Here is a 13237-nt window from a genome sequence, read left to right as displayed (position 1 = left end):
TACAGCTCTGTCTTGACTTCCATCAGTTTCTGTGGCTGACATTGTAGGAGGATGTCGTGCACGATACATTCCACCATGATATGTAACTAATGCACCATTCCTACCTCATAAGTGTTTTCTAATATGTACTATAAAATTAAACATATATTTAAATTTTTTATAAAAATAAGAGATAATTCTGGCATTATTAGGGATCTGGCTTCTTTAAAGAGGTACTTCTCAGTGTCCTTAATTAATATTAATATGTCTCAGACATATCATGGGATGTGTCCTGGAATTAGTTGTTTTATTAAGCAATTTTTAATTTATTTCACAGGCATATTTAGGATTCCATAGACATGCCTTGACATTGAGAAATGTTCACACAGTTTTTATTGATGTGTGTTTGAAAATGAAAAAAATAAGGCTATACACATAAAGCAGGGGTTCTCAGGCTTCCTAATGCTGTGACCCTTTTATTCAGTACCCCACGTTGCTGTGACCTCCAACCATAAAATCATTTTGCTGCTCTTTTGTAACTGTAATTCTGCTATTGTTATGGATTGTGATTTTAATATCTGTGTTTCTGAGGGTCTTAGGTGACCCATGTGAAAAGGCCATTCAATCCCCAAAGGTATTGGAACACCCAGGTTGAGAAGCACTGACTTAAAGGAAGATATTCCCTAGTACTGAATAGACAATGAAAGTTTCCTTAAAGGAGCACACCTCTGTACCTCAGACATCATATCAAATTGTCTAGTAATGTGCATCTTCAAAGCTGTTGATTTTATTTTTTAACTATTAATATAGTAGAAAAAGCAAACCACAGTGCATCTGCCTGATGAAGTCAAATGACATAAGTTGTGCAGAAACAGGTCAGGAAATATGACAGCTTAACACATATTTCAAATACCCAGAAAAGCAATTCAGTTTACTTCATATACATATATGGATGTCAAAACTTTACTGTTGGAAAATTCAACATTTTTCCTGTAAATTTTTTGTTGTATAGCCATGAAATACAATATACTATTCATGACATTGCTCATTTTCAGTCAGTATGCCACCACTAAGGATGTGATACACCACTGTCTGGTAATATGTAGTCTCATATGCTTACGTGTCAAAAATAAAATCAGTAGCAGAGTGCAGAAAATGATATTAACCAAAGGATGCCCTGAAGTGAAAAAAAGAAGAGGCTAACACAGAAATACAGTCAACTTGGATACTTAAATCATTTAATTCACCAAGTTACATAAGACCAAATAAGACACAGATGGCATATTCAAAATAACATAATTAAATAAATAGATAATAAATGACTATTTAGGGATTATGAGTAGATGGAGGAGACCAAATCACAATGTAGTTACTAAGAGTTAAATGCATATAATGTTACCTATTAGAACAGGGACATGGGAAAAAGCAGAAGAATGACAGAAAGAGAGAGAGAGAGAGAGAGAGAGAGAGAGAGAGAGAGAGAGAGAGAGAGAAAGAGAGAGAGAGAGAGAGAGACAAGAGATGAGAAATCTAGGAAGAAATAGCAACTTTGTGATATGTGGGAGACAATCAGAGTTTGTAGTCCAAGGTGACACCATAAGCCCAAGAAGGCATCACCTAGTTGAAGCTGGGATATAAGGAATCATTTTTAAATTTCCATTGTTTAATTAAATATTTTTACATATGCATTTATATACAATAAACTACTTAAAGCATGAAGAACCACAAAACTTTATATATATATATATATATATATATATATATATATATATATATATATATATATATATATATAAACATTCACAGTGTTTTGGCTATTTGTATTTGGCAGCCTTGAAGAAAGCATCTTTGCTATCTTGGTAAGTCTAAAATTCTGAATGTAAGGCAATATCTATCGTTTCACATCATTATCAACTTAAGGCATCTATCTAGACCTAAAAATATCTTAACTCCTAAAGAACTAAGCTTTATTGCAAAATTAAACTATTTGATCTTCATCCTCATCAGAGACTTGAGAAGGAATAAAATTCATTATGTTAGTATATGGGGAGTGCAGGTTGGCAGCTTTCTAGATGAGAAGATGACAGAGAGAGTTTGATACTTGGACAGTCACCCTAAAAATCTCTGTAACATTGGATCATCATCTTCAGCCTTCTGGCACAATGTATCTGGTAAACATTTTGGTGAGGCAGGAACAATTGAGGACTTGTTTCCCCTACCTTGGCAGACAGACCTGACCTCTATGTATCTTGGCACACAGACCTCACCTCTCAGCTTGCTGGCTACTGATCCTACATCCTTCAAGTTCCATCACCAAGTGCTTCAATTGTTTTGCCTCATTAGAACAGGACACCTAAAAAAAAGCTTCTAATCCCAATTGCTCCATCATTTACACTGTCCTACACAGTTATCTAATCAAGCCTGGAATTTCTCAACATTTAGAAAATGGACCACAAATGCCATCCAATCTTGTTTAATCATTTTCTCCAATTTTATTTTGTCCTCCACAAAGATATTATTCCTCCCAAATTAGCAGAAGGAAACCTTAATAGAACGATGCCCTATTTCCCTTACGGGGTGATGCATAGGTTTTTTTGTTGCTTTCTTGATTGATAGATGCTTATTTTCATTGGGAGTTGGTTATAAGTTATAATTGGTCTTATTTAGAGAGAAAACAAGATTGGACTCAGGGATGTCTGTCCTTTCCTTTATTTTTAATTCTTAGGTTTGAAGATATGAGTTGAAAAAAAATGGAGAGTATAGAAATATAAAGTGATGGTAGGACAAAAAGCGGATTAATGGATCTACTCTGCAACTGAATGCCTTACTTGTACTCACAAGTTATTTTTAATTCACTGATACAGAATTTGTATATCTATGGAAAATAGGTTTAGTGGAATATAAATTGGTAATTTAAGATTATTCATTACCACATTATATATATTTCTACTCTAATATGCAGTATTGTACCCATACAACTCAATTATAATACAAAGTTTACTTCCAATACCTTCAAAGTGGTATTGCAGGCTGTTTGAGATAATTAAGTAATACGAGCTAATTGTTAGTTGACCAATTCATAATCAAGTCAATTGCTAGCCTATTGTTTTATCACAAGATTATACATCTTAATTGTAACAGATAGATATGATTCTATAGAAAGACAAGGTAAAATAGGTAAGTTCTTCTAAAACCTCACAGACATATAGAATATGGCATTTAAAATATTTTTGTTAGTTCCGTTTTATTTTCTCCCTTTACTTTATGCAGGATCCCTCTGGTAGAAGTACCTAATGAAAAAATGATCAGGATGAGGCAGCCTGTGTGTGTCTGTCATCTAGAAAAATAGTTCCAGAGTAACCAATGTAATTTACATGTGATAAAGAAAAGTTTCTCTTTACTGAAAACTCATCATGTGCTCATCAAATGCATCAGGCCTTTCACAGATTTAGAAGGATGATTTTATTTTCTCTTATCCCATCGTTTTCCTTTCCAGTTTTCCCTCAGTTTCTTTATATGGTCCTGGATCCTCAAATATTTCTGCATCAAATATACAATAACCTCCAATCATCTGTTTAATGATTCCATTTTTTGCTATTTGTCTAAGATGGAAATAACAGACATATTATAAAGTTATATGTGTCTGTGTGTGTTGTGTGTGTGTGTAAAATCTTAACATATGTTTCATTACCAAAATTATCTGTGTTAAGCTCAGTTCCTGAGTTAATAAAAAAAATTAAATCCACAAAATGTTATATTTTTATCCTTTTACTTTAAAATATTTTCACAAATTATTGGGTAATTTTTCCTGAATTTTTATATTTCATAAACCTTTATCCATATAGTAAAATGCTAAAATTCTAAAATGTCACTTAACAACAATATGAAAATTTTATTACACATATACTCATACACATGGAACAAATTCATCCATACAGTGAAATCCAATTCCACCCATGGAATTACTTAGTTAATTTATCCTAATATATGAAACCTCCTATTCTACTTTACTTATTATTCATTTTCATGTTGCAAAAAATCTTCAGGACTATCAAGCAATTTATAGAAATGTGATCAATTTTTCCTTAACTGACCCTGTTTAGGAAATTGCCCAGTGACGGCAGAGTGCCAAATCTTAGCTTTTCATCTTCTCCTATCTTTCTGCCACCGTGTCAAGGAACGAGATTTCATTTCCTCAAACAATGCTTCTTAGGAGTGGGAAACAGATATAAAACTCTTAAGTATAAAAGATGGTTTGCGTACTGATTTTGGATTCATGCTCAGATTTCGTGGTGATACACAGCAAATTCAGTGGATTGAGATTCATGTGGACTCTATGTAGTGTGGTGTCAAAACGCTATCACTCTAAACTCATTTCATTTACCCAAAGAAGTTTCCATATACACCATTCTCTTGCCCTACAGTTAATTTATTCTATAGTCCCTCCTTTACCATTCAGGAATTCTGAGTTGGATAATAAAGTATATGGTATTCACATTTATGAGAATAGTAATTTCTACTAAGTCCAGAGGTTCCCACCATTAAATCCAAAACTCTGTTGGCTAAGCTGGTGAATCTCAAGATCATCTTGGTCTATATGAACAATTCCAGGCAAGCCAAAGCTACTTAGTAAGATCCTGTCTCCAATAATTAAGAAAGAAACAAATTGTAGTAATTATTTTAGCTTTTAATAGACACTGACGCTGAGAGAAATAAATTTTAAGCAATGCTACATCAAAAATTGAGTTATTTACAGTGTCTGTCTTCTGAAATATCTTGAATATTTGTGATGTTAATATACTATCAGCTTCCTCATTCAGGTTCATTTGATATATTATAGGCTCATTCTTATTACAAAAAGAAGTTTGGTTCATGAGTAGTTTCTTAAATTGTATAGAAAATTTGAGGAGGTGTGATCCAAAAAATGACAGTTCTCTTCTTGGCAGCTGTAACCCTTCTGCTTGCCCATTTCTAAGCTATTCTTGGCTGGAACTTCTTTTTTGCAATTCCTTATATCCTGTAGCCAGGACAATTGTATAATTTATCATCTGAATGAGGTCATTTGAAAATAAAGCAGTATAAGAAATAATCACACACAGGCAGTTCACAAAACCCAGGACTGCCTGCCTCAGGTTAGCCATGACACATGGCCTGTCTAAACAGAAGTACATTTAGAAATTTTCTTTTCTTCAAATTGGTTTACCTCCATAATGGTTTGTCTTCAATTGACTCCTCTTTATTGCTGTTAGACAACAGCTAAGTTCTGATGAGTATAGAATTTAAACTTACAAGCCTCTGTCTTGAATAAGCTGTTTCATTTGAAATCTTATTAGAAAGACCTTTCACAGTTTACTCAAAACAAAGTTTCACAATATTAATTATCAACAAAAATACAAATTGTCTTCTTGGATAAAGATTGTATCATTGTTTGAATGCATATTTATATCAGTGCATATCATCATCAACATGTAAGACCAAATCTAAAGAGAACGTAATGTGGTAGGGTTTTAGATGCTCATGACTTACATAACCATCCCATAACCATACCATAAGCTGCATTATGGTTTAAACAAACAACGTGATAGTTTAAACCACAACTTACATTCACTTTAATGTCCAAATGCTGGCCAAAATAAGATCATTCATTTCCTGCTAAGAAGTGTTATCTTTTTGTTTGTTTGTTTGTTCTGGTTTGTTTGTTTGTTTTTTGAGACAGGGTTTATCTGTGTAGACTCCACTGTCCTGGACTCACTTTGTAGACCAGGCTCGCCTTGAACTCAAAATGATCCACCTGCCTCCGCCACCAAGTGACGGGATTAAAGGCATAAATCACAATGCCCGGCACAAGAAGTGTTTTCTTATCCACTAATAACGTTACATAAAGTTATTTCATTATGTAAAGAAGTAGTTAAAATATTTAATATTATTAAAAACGTATTGATGTATTTTAGAAATAAATTAAAAGTAAGATAAATGTATGCAAATTCTTTCATATTTTATAGTTGAAATTTTAAAATATTTTCCTCCAGCACATTTTTATTATTCAGAGATGTTATATCTATCCTTTATTTGTTTTTAGTTTTGTTATATATATTGTTATATATATTTTGTGATATATATACAGTACATGACCTGAAGCAAAAAGAACCATAAAACACTCCAAAAATATATAAATGTTACATTCATAGTTTTGGCTATTTGTATTTGGTAGCCTTGAAGAAAACATCTTTCCTATTTTGATGCATCTAAATTTCTGAATGTAAATCAGTATTTGTCATAGTTTTTGAGTCGGGATGAGACTCATTTGATAACTTGTAGCTAAGCCTGATATCCTGGTAATTGATAGTGTTCAATCCTCTATATCCACATAATGAAAGGACAAATTAATTCCCATAAGCTGTCCCTTGACACCCATATACACAACAAGCCATGCATACTCATACATGTATGTGCACACACTCTCAAAAGAGAAGGGAAAACAGAGTCATTTACATACATACATTTGTGATTCAAATATATGTAAATACACAGGAGACCCAATGTCCTCTTTCAGTGCCAGTTGGTACCAGGCATGCATGTGCTTTGCAATACTTTGAGACAAAAACACTCATATACATTAACAATACTTATAAAATGAAAAGTATTACTATTTCAAATAAGAAAATTAATGGAATATATTATATCAATTACAAGATCTAGTACAATTCACTTTCTATATATTGTAGGTAGTAAAAGGGCCATGTCTGTAATGACTATTATTGTTTTATCTTTTCCTGAAATTGAAATAAAAAATAACTATTTTCCTGTTCTGTATCAGTTAACCAGTGCCTGGTCAGAACAGAACAACAATAAATACACTAGTGAGAACAATAATGGCAGAGATTACAGTCAAAGCATATACTAATGCAACATATGTTCTAATTAGAGTGATCACAGAAGGCTTAATAACAAGCCTTCATGATTTAAAAAGAGTGTTCCTCAGTGCACCAGAGGATGGGTGCACCAGAGATGCCCCTTCCCCTGACAGGTCAGAATGTGAGGCCTTTAGAAACCGCAAGAGGGAACTCTGCAAACGTTTGAAAAGGGTGAAAATACGGGAAAAGTGCAAGAAAATTCACAAAATGGAATGTATTCTTTTACTAACCTATTTTCCTTTCATCTTCTCCTGAGCTTAGTTTTAAAAAGTCTGCCAATGTGACTTTCGGGTGCTCTTAATATTCCATTTACCAAATTGTAGGTGTTCCATCTAGTATTTATTCTTCCATACAAATAGTGTGCAAAAACTTATATCTTCTGCATTTTATTTAATTAATTAAACTATCTTTTTATCTTTTTAAAATATAAGACCTACATTTGTTTATTGATGTATATCAGTGTTTTGCCTGAATGAATATATGTGTGCCACATGCTTGCCCAGGGTTCATGGATGTCAGGAAAGGGCATTAGGTCCCTGCAACTGGAATTATGGTTGAATGCAAGCAGCCATGTGGGTGTTTGGAATTGAACCCAGATCTGACAGAGCAGGCTGTGTTCAAGCACCAAACCATTCCTATGCTCCTCCAAGTGTATTATTTTCAAGTATTTATGTGCACAATGATTATTTGTTGGAGTACCTGTATTTCTACATATGATCAAATATCAAGCATAACATAAATAATTTGATACAAATTTCTATGTTGACTTCCAAATATCTGCCAAATTACCCTAATAATATATAACCTTAATATTTAAACCTTTAAAAATAGTGTATGTGTGACATAAACTATCTCATTAGGTGGCCAACCAAGACTATGCGTAAAGTGCACACTGGTACCTCAACATGAAAAGTATCTATATGGTTCCCAGTTGAAACTCTACTCTTAAATTAATCAGCTTACATTTTGATCTTTTACTTTGCTGATAAAACATTTTATTGCATGAATATACTTTGTTGACAGAACAAGTGCATTCTATTCTATGTTTGTCATATAATAACCTCCTTTGTAACTTGTCATGTAATCTTTTTATTATTTATTTAAGCATACCTATTATTTAACTAATACATACAATTATATAACAATACATCTTTCATATAATAAAAGTATGAAACAAATGTATTTATTTTACATAATTGAAATATAGAATTTTAAGAATAGTTTTGAATTGTAGTGTGTATTTTTCCTTATTTGCCACTCTCCTTACCCTCAACGGGTATAACAACTACCCTTAATTCTTATTCACTAGCTAGTATAATAAAATATACTAACTAAGGGAGATATCATCATCAAAATTATGTACTGTTACTGCATAAAATATTTTTGCCTGGATTTGAGGTGTGACTTAGTTTGTGTTAAATCTTTGTTTATTATTGTGAGATCTTGGAGTGAATTGCTAGCTGAAATAAAATAAAATGAAATAATAGAAAATGGCTTCAATTTTATACCCATTCTCGTTTTGGTGGAAATTATTTTCTTTTGACAAAATTTCACTACTTCATTGTAGGAAGCACTTAGAAAACAGTAATTTTATAGAAAAGCACTGGATTACTGCACTGAATTCTATAGCTGTCACTGTCATTTTCCCCGTTTAGCTATGTTTCTTTGCTTTACTTGTCTTTTGATGCCACACTCATAAAAAGTTTACTTTCAAGAAAGAGCCATTTTAACAAAATTATCTTAATGTATATAGGTATATTTTGTCTTCCTACTGTTTCAATTGTTTGGATTATTATAAATTCAGTATCATTTTTTCATTTTTCAAATTAGTGGATTCATAATCATTTCCTAAGGATATCAGAAAAGCAATCCATGAGTTTGAAGGAGAATATTGGATATTGTGGAGAGTTTTAAAAAAGTGGTAATATGAAATTATATTATAATCTCAAAAAAATAAAATAAATCATAAACTTAGGATCAAAAGAAGAAAATGATGTATATAGCTTTCTCCATGTGGACGCTGGGCTTTCCATCAGTGTCTTTTGTCCACCTTTTTAGTGGGCATTCTTATTCTTGATCTTTGGAGCCGCTAGAGAATAAAGGTAGTACCATGAATTTTGGGAAGTGATGAAGTCAGCTAAGCAAGGGTGCATAGGATGGATCTCAAGTTTATCTTTCAAATATAAATGCCCTCCTTAGTCCTACATTTGGAAATATTTTATGCAATCTCCTGTAATATGGAAGTACTGCAAATGTTTCTGATTCTTGGGAGAAGACAAGTGGCAACCCCGGGGTTAAGCCTGTCAATTGCCAGTCTGTCTGCCTCTTAATATGACTTCCTTGATTCTGGATGCTTTTCCTGAAAGAAGGTATAACTATGAGACAGTTCCTTTCAGGAGCAGGAAATTTCTAGAAGAGAGAATGAACTGACATTTTCTCAGTCTCTCTGTAATTGAATCCATAGCATGAGCACTGTCTGATCATTTTTTAATTTGGCTCGATACACCCTTTGAAACAGCTGGCATACCATTGTACAAAACCAAATGACATAGCTATTTTTTTTTACATATTTCCCCTGATTCAATCCAAAGCATTCATTAGTCATTCCACTCTTCCTAAAAATCTCATTATTAATATACTCTGAATGGTTAACATGTCATATTCCTTCATTTCCTTACTTGGGGTGCCCCCCAAATTAAGACATATTGGTTTTTTCTATGTATTTTGATTAAGTCCTTATGTTGCCCAGGCTGTCTTGGACCTCAACATGTACCTAAAGATTGCTTTGACATTCTGATTCACAACCTCCAAGTGCTGAGATTACAGGTTTAAGCCCCAATGCAGCACAAAAGAGAATGCAACTAATTCAGCGAAGATATAAAGATACTGTAAATCAGCACCATAAACACATTCCCATTCACCAGTGAAGACTTGAAGATTAAAGATATAGTCCTAAACTCAGTCTCTGCTGCAAAGAGGGCAACTGCTATCATTTCATAAAATTAAATTAGTTTATTTTCAATATTATGATACTATCTATGATACTGGATAAAATCTTGGTTTTTCACAACAGTTTGACTATCTAATGGCTATGTCAATCTCTTCAAAGTGCAAGCAATAAATTTTCATATTATATTTAAGTTGATATTATTACATTTTATAAATTATTAATGCATTAAAAATCATATTCATGAAATACAAAGAAATTTTACAAATATATATTGGTAATTTCCCAATTTTTATTAAAATTAAATATTGTAGCAGTTTAGCATTTATAAATGCCTTAAATGCACAGTTGTATGATGCCTTGGGTTCACCTCTATCCTGAGACGTATCTAACATTTGAATAATTTGCTTTGCTTTCTTAATCAATAATAATAATGGACAAATTAATTATTTGTCTGGGTTCCAAAAGAGTCAAAGTTTCTTATCTGCAAAATATTAGAATCATAGAGAGAAGCAATGCTTGATTTTGAAGAAAACTATCTACATTCTTATAATAGAAGATCACTACTGGGTAAAATGTATGAAATGTGTTTCTCTCTAGGTTCGTATAATGAAAGCTAAATGGCAATATGTCAGCAGTAGATTGTAAAGCCTGTGGGTTCCAACCAGATAACATCTAATATGTATATATATATATATATATATATATTATGTAAATAAAGTTATAAAGATTTATATATTTTTATATATAACATATATTACATATAAATAATTTAATGTTCATTTATATGATATAAATTATATAATTGTTTATACTTAATTTTTCATGAGTTTCATAAGTAATTTGGTTTTATCCACCTCCCCTTGCCCAACTCTTCCCAAATCCACTTTCTTTTCCCTACCACTGAACTTTGAAGGTCCTCTTTCCTCCTCTTTAACACAAGACCAATTTAGGCTGCCCAAACAGGCTTGGATGCTGGTCTCTCACTCAAGCAGAGTCTACACTGAGATGTCAGTTTTAAAGCGAACTAGAACTACTTTGAAGCCCCACAGATGTGGTAAGTTTTGCTCTAGGAGAGCATGCATGTCTTTGTCATTCTCTGTTCTCTGCTGTGGAAGGACAAGATTCAGAAACACCCAAATGGAGCTGCACAGAATCCAGTAATTATGGGGAGCATTCCTTGGATTTCCAAAGAAACCTTGAGAAACACATTGGTTCCTTTTATAGAGAATCACTATATTTTTAAAGACAGTGCACAGAATGATTTCTTGGCAAGGCAATGCCCTTAGAGAAAAACTACAGGCTATAAAGGAATGCTTAGTGTTGGATAAACTGTCTCCAGGGAGGAGCACAGCTATTGATCATCCAGTACTTATGGGTTGGTGCTGAGAAACTATGTACCAGAAATATTATATAGACTGAGAAGGTTATATTTATTAATACATGCACACACATATTATATGTGGAAAAATAGGCCATGAGTTTGAAAATGACCAAGGAGGGATATATGGCAGCATTTGTTGGGATGAAAGGGAAGGGGGGAAATTATGTATTCATATTATAATCTGAAAAACAAATGCAAAAATAAATTTTCATCTCTCATACACTACATTTTGACTGCAGATTCCCCTCCCTCCACTCCTCTAAGTCCTCCGCCCCTCCTTTTCCCCTGTAAAGCCACTCCTTCTGATTACCTACTTTGATGTTTGGCTGTTATCTCTGGGAGGCCTCCTCTTTTTGTTAGTGTGGTTATTATTTAAAAATCTAAATGTTGTATTATTTTGAGAAATTCATACATGAGGACTGTATGTTCAGCATTTTCCTCTTTACTGTCCACTTTTCTACTTCCCCTATAATCCCCTGCCACTTCCTCCGAAATTGATGAGCTCTTCCCTTTAATTTATTGTTACTGTATGTAAGTTCGGTATATTATAAACCATTAAACCTAATTCAGGCTAATTTTTTACACAGCCTGACTTGTCTGATAAAGTTTGGCATGCAAAGATTACCTAAACTATGACATATGTTTAAGACTGGAGGACATTAAGAATGAAACAAGAAGATTGAAATGTCTCATCATTTTTGTGCACTAGATGTATTTCTCACAGTCCATAAAAAATCCATCTGTAATGGCCTAAAGAGACTTCTAAAGCTATAAATTGAAAGGATCCTCATCCTGAATATGAGGCCTCGTTTGGGGTGGTTTATGTACTCAATGCCACACTATGGAAGAAACTTAATTTTCCCTCTTCTAGCAGGACTGTCTGTGAGCCTTATATTTTTTTCATCTGCTGCATAAGGAAGCTTCTTTGATGATAGTTGAAGAGGGTATCCAGAAAGTTTTATATCAGTGAAATAAATAAATGCAATGTGATTAATAATTATGATTAAATGAACAATAACAACACATTAGTAATTGATGATGATATTTAATGTTTTTCAACATGCTCATTGATCTAATTTCAATGATACCAACTTGATTTCATACTAATAATTTTTACAGGGAGGAATATTATGTTAAAATATAGTACCCATAGAAGCCCGGTCACCTCTGAGGAGCTGGTACAGTTTGGCATGTGAGATGAGGCACAGAGATTTGGTTAGAGATTTTTCCCTGGCCTTTCCATCATGGGGGTGTGCTTGGTCAACGCTGGAGTGTCCACTGAGTACATCCACAAGTTTACCAATGGGGGCAAGGAAAAAAGAGTTACCCGACTTTGGTACCAATGGTATTTGATGGAAAAAGATAGATATGTCTCTGGAGTCAATCGCTACCATGTGCCCAGTGTCCTGGAGATCATTGACTAAGAAAGCATTTCCCTGGCTGATGAAAAAAATTTACTCAGCTACGGTCATCTGTTCCTGTTAGAAGGCTATGCAGCATATTATATACTATGCGCATGTTATGTCATCTTAATAAAAAGTTAAAAGATAAAAAAATATTGTAACCATGTGTTTTCTTAAAAGTGAATTTGTTTTAACTAATTATTTCATTGTGTGATTATAATAAATTGAAAATACAATTTATAACTTTTGTAATGACCTAGTCTCTCATGCACAATAAACTTTATCACTGAGTATACTTAACACTTTGTTTGCATTTTATTTTATTTTATTTTTAGAATTTTTCTCCTTTATTAATTTATTCTTGTTACATCTCAATGGTTATCCTATCCCTTGTATCCTCCCATTCTTCCCTCCCTCCCATTTTCCCTTTATTCCCCTCCCCTATGACTGTTCCTGAGGGGGATTACCTCCCCTTGTATATGCTCATAGGGTATCAAGTCTCTTCTTGGTAACCTGCTGTCCTTCCTCTGAGTGCCACCAGGTCTCCCCCTCCAGAGGACATGGTCAAAGGTGAGGCACCAGAGTATGTGAGAAAGTCATATCCCACTCT

The 13237-nt window shown here is 33.3% G+C and overlaps 1 protein-coding gene across 1 annotated transcript in view; it reads left to right on the top strand.

The window, feature by feature from the left end:
- The window catches only part of LOC311595764 (NADH dehydrogenase [ubiquinone] 1 alpha subcomplex subunit 1-like), a gene marked incomplete at its 5' end in the record, with an annotated part of 95740 nt that extends 82960 nt beyond the window's left edge, over window positions 1-12780 (top strand). The window contains one exon of the mRNA XM_084778740.1: window positions 12445-12780. Within this exon, the coding sequence (XP_084634866.1) occupies window positions 12445-12648 (204 nt within the window). The 3' untranslated portion in view covers window positions 12649-12780. The remainder of the gene's footprint in view (window positions 1-12444) is intronic.
- Window positions 12781-13237: the final 457 nt, after the last annotated feature.

This window comes from Acomys minous, assembly GCF_964271855.1.
Source record: "Acomys minous genome assembly, chromosome: 4".
Taxonomy (NCBI): Eukaryota; Metazoa; Chordata; class Mammalia; order Rodentia; family Muridae; genus Acomys; species Acomys minous.
The sequence above is the reverse complement of the archived record's forward strand: the minus strand, read 5'-3'. Positions and strand labels throughout refer to the sequence as shown.